At 38.6% G+C, this 4,381-nt stretch overlaps 1 protein-coding gene across 1 annotated transcript; it reads right to left on the bottom strand.

Annotated features, from left to right (window-relative positions):
• Positions 1 to 482: 482 nt before the first annotated feature.
• Positions 483 to 1,632, bottom strand: LOC149209771 (uncharacterized). The gene has a single exon (XM_089396504.1). It carries the CDS (start codon positions 1,545 to 1,547, stop codon positions 807 to 809), a length of 741 nt encoding a protein of 246 aa, XP_089252630.1. The 5' UTR covers positions 1,548 to 1,632; the 3' UTR covers positions 483 to 806.
• Between the last annotated feature and the right edge of the window lie 2,749 nt (positions 1,633 to 4,381).

The following is a 4,381-nucleotide window of genomic DNA, read 5'->3' as shown; positions in this document are numbered from 1 at the left end:
GATGGCAAGGTTCCGACTAAAAGGTCAACATTACCTAACCTCTGCGATGGCAAGGTCCTGTCTGAAAGGTCAATCCTCTGCGATGGCAAGGTTCCGACTAAAAGGTCAACATTACCTAACCTCTGCGATGGCAAGGTCCTGTCTGAAAGGTCAATCCTTCAATTGACCTTTCAAGACCAGCCCAATAAGGCCTTCATTGCTGTTTTAAGCGTGAACAATAAGCTTGCTCCATGCAAAATGGACAACGGAAGTACGGATGTTAAGCATTTCACATGGATCTCACTAACATAACAATTACTTTACTGAAAGGAATACGTTTAGTTAGCTCATTGTCTAATTCAATATGCATAGCACATGTATTACAGTGTAGTGCCTGCTAGATGAAACAACTCAGGAGACAGACCATTGAATTCAAATCTCAATTTTATGTCACTGCAGTGGAAACTATGAAATCAAATTTAGCACATTGATGAACAAAAAAATAGTCATAATTCCTACTTAAAAATAATTATAATTCCTGCTTGAATTTATAAAAAAAATAGATAGCAGATGCAAATTTCTAAGGTATTTTGTACTAAATAATTCTGCCAAATACATTAACTAAGATGAAAGAAAATGCAGTGAAAACTGAGCAAAGACAGAATCTTCTTGACAGTGGAAACTATTTACATGGTAAATAAGAACCCAAAATACTACAAGAAATAACCTTGTAGACTTCCAATATAAACCAGAAAAAAACTTCCTGCTTCATCAGATCTTTATCATTGCCATAGAAAAGTGCATTATTAAGGAAAACTTTATTATAATCAGTTGTCCGCTTCTTCTTCGTCATTGACTTTATCAATATCCTCACCTTGCTCATCTTCAAGGTCTTTGTCTTCAGCATCCATTTCCAGGTTCTCTGCTTCTTTCATATCATCAAAATTGTCACCTATACCTTCATTTTCTTCCTCACTATTGTCTTTTTCATTTTCATCTTGATTTCTATTCCTAATATTCTGCAACTTGGTTCTTTCTTCCAATTGTCTATCAAGCAATCCACCATTCTGGCTGGTAGTTCCCACCTTGTCTTCCAACGCATCTCTCTCAACATTCTCCATTGCCCTTATTTCAGAAAATTCATTCTCCATCGTTTCTTCTCTTGACATGTTAGATTTATCTTTTGTAGCTTCAATCATATCCAGCTTTCCGGCACTCGCATTACCTGTACTAATTACCGACTCAGATATCTGAACATCATTAGAGTCATGAACTTCTATCTTTTCTGACATATTATTTTGAGCCTTTCCAGCTCCTTCTTCAAATTGTGCAAGGTGTGCTTTGATCTCTTTAATCTCATTCTCTTTTTTATCTAAGAGCTCAGTTAAAGCCTGTATTTTAGCTTTGTTCTCACTGAACTCCCGCTCCTGATTCTTCAGCTGATTGATCTGATCCTCCTTATTCTGAAGAATGGATTGCAATCTTGTCTGCCTCTCTTCAAAAGCATTTTTCACAATCTCCAATTTATTCACCTGATTAGTCAATTTCACCTTTTCACTTCTCAACATATCTGTGTATTTGTGGAGCTCCTCGAGTTTTCCGTGTACATCATCTAAGGTTACTCTCTCTTTCTGAATAAAACAAAATACCGGTAACAAGACACAAAATCGAAATCAAGTTCTTTCACAGTAGAATGTTCAATGCAACTGTTATCACTAAAAATGAATGCAAGAAACTGTTTCAAACATCACAAAAATGTCAAAGTGCAAAACAACGGTAACCCAAAATGCCAAGAACCATTTCTTTCTATTAATGCAGTATCCAACAAGTGTGCAAAGGACCTATTGATCTGACGCCATCAAAGTAGTTATATATCGTGATAACACTGTGCTATCAATGTGATGTAATTAAGGGCCAATTTCTACCACTCCTCTAAGTTAACAAACTTCTAATATTAAACCAAGGACACCTTCAAGTCTGTAGCTTGAGAAGTTACTTTATTGCATTATATCATCTTTTAAGCCAACAAGGTCCCACTGTTTGACATACAGACTACTTACTATAAAGTGATTGAAAAATTCTGCGGTCACATATAAGCTTGTTACATAGCAGCTTGGAAAAGAGAGAAGATATTTCATGGATGGAAATACATGATGAAGTTACACTAGTAAAAGTTCGTAATTTCTGTATGCAGGCATATCTGGAGAAAAACCTTCATTTTAAGAGTTATCTTAAATCCTCCTGGCTAGAGTTTCAGGGCATTATCCCTTCAATGAATCCCCGGTATGATTTATCTGAGTCAAATTATAGTATGCCCTGGTCAATCAGACCCCACACGTTGACTTTATATCAATCCCTTGGCCTACAAAAAAGAGTATAGAAAGGAAGCTGCACACTGCAGATTTAGGCCCCATAGACGACTCAACAATAACACAGTAATGTCTTAACAATGAGAAGAACAAGCAATAATAGACAAACTGACGATAAGTGGACTTTCATATTTATGAATAACCATCCTGATGGCTGCTACAAATCTATGTTTGACAATTGTGCTGATTTTGCATAATCAGCTAGTAACATAATCAAGATTTTTAGCAGGTAACTACAGACCTAACTATGCTCTAGGTTTGCAGCACGTTCCTGTTAGTGGACAAGCCACTTATTCCCAAAGCCATTGGGAATTGAGTTAATGCTTCAAGATTTTCAGAGTCCAATGGGCTAATTCCCAAGGTAAGTCAGATATAAGTCCGAGTTGGAAGAACAAGTATAAGCATGCTTATGCATTTGTTGTAAAAATCTTTATTGCTTGATCATCCTTGCTTTCGAGTCTATCTAGTTAGCAGCTAGAATTACCCTGATGTGAACAAGGCAAATTTTTTAATTCTCTTCTATGGGAAGTGTTACTGCTAAATCTAGCAGGCCTAGTGCAAAGCCTCACTAAGCAACCTAGGTCTTACGGAAACAATGAGATCAGCCACCACTGTCACCGCAATGGCCTTTCTCCTGCTATTTATTGCAGCAACTTTTATGACAGAATTTTTTATTGCAGCAACTGAATTAATTCTTCTAACTGTAAATTAATTTAGCAGTTTATTGCTATGGCAACAACAAAATTAATCACACTGCAATATTCACAAAAATAAATATTGTGGAGGATAAACTGGAAACTGAGAAAATACTGCCCACACATAAAAATATAACACCGTTATTTTTTGACAAAAGTCCCCGGGAAAACCCAATCTAAGAAAACCAGTGCAGCAGCTAAGGGTTTTTATTATTAAGCAGCAGTGAGAAAATTTTGAGTACAACTGGATGCTGAAATCTGGCAATCCTACAAAGAAAATATTGGCAAAAAATAGTATGAGGAATTTTTCCTCACCACACAAGCAATTTGGGCTCTGACTGCCAGCTCCAAGTGAGCCGCCCAAACTGGCCTGCGCAGACCCTGCATTACCCTAGCGCAGAACTGGAATACACACTACCTGGGACAACTGCTACTCAAGTCAAATTGTCTGCTGCTGACTGAGAAACTGACTCTTCTCTCCAGCAAAATCGAATTTCCCTCTAGAGACTTCTATGTAGCCCTTGCATCAGCCTATCGGTGGCTATCTCGAGTCTCTGCAAGCTACTCTCCAAAATCGGAAAACTTTTTCCAGACTCATTGTCTCTGCCCCTCTCTTTCTCTGCGTCCCCTTTCTGGCTTAAACTCTTTCAGCAAGATGTTTCTATCTGGAAAATCGAACTGCCCAAGGAAACTCTCTCCAAGTGTGTATCTCCATCTACCCATCGACTTCTTCTTATAATCTCACGATGGGACTCCAATGGCCAAGATTAAAACTTAATCAATGGCTGAGATTGTTTCTTAGTCGATCCGTGTGAGTTTCTAGAGGAATCTTACCTTCCTTAATTAATTCTTGTTAATTAATCATTTTCCCTAAGTTAGACTTAGGAAAAATTTAATTAGTGATTAACTTAACTAAGGCATCTCTAGGTGGATTTTCCTTAAACCTTTTATGGGTTCTAGAGTCCTCGTGTTTCTTAGCCTCTCTGACAACTATTGAGACTAGAACACCATCCAATGCTACAAAAACTAACACTCCCTCTTAGTGAGGAAGATGCTCTAGTGTTGAACTGCTCCAATACCCTGTCTTTGCATCATCTTCTAACCACCTTGTTGATGTTTGGCCACTGTGACTGCCTGCCACTACCCACCAACCACTGTTTTACAACTCGGCCGAGTTGAAACCGAAACGGCCGTTTCGGACCGAGTCAAACCCCAAAACACTGACCCGGCCAGCAACCCGGCTCGGCTGACCGAGTCAGCTATGACTCGGCCGAGTCATCCAATGACTCAGCCGAGTCATAGCTGACTCGGTCAACCCGGCCGGGTTAGTATTGACTC

The sequence above is a fragment of the Pinus tabuliformis genome, chromosome 1_2, assembly GCF_031772625.1.
Source record: "Pinus tabuliformis cultivar Carrire ecotype Pingquan chromosome 1_2, CPIR1, whole genome shotgun sequence".
NCBI lineage: Eukaryota > Viridiplantae > Streptophyta > Pinopsida > Pinales > Pinaceae > Pinus > Pinus tabuliformis.
Note: the sequence above shows the minus strand (reverse complement) of the source record. Positions and strands in the feature narration are given on the sequence as shown.

What these genes read in the sequence shown, in the direction of transcription:
- LOC149209771 (XM_089396504.1), bottom strand. Translation starts at nt 1,547, where the DNA reads ATGTTGAGAAGTGAAAAGGTGAAATTGACTAATCAGGTGAATAAATTG.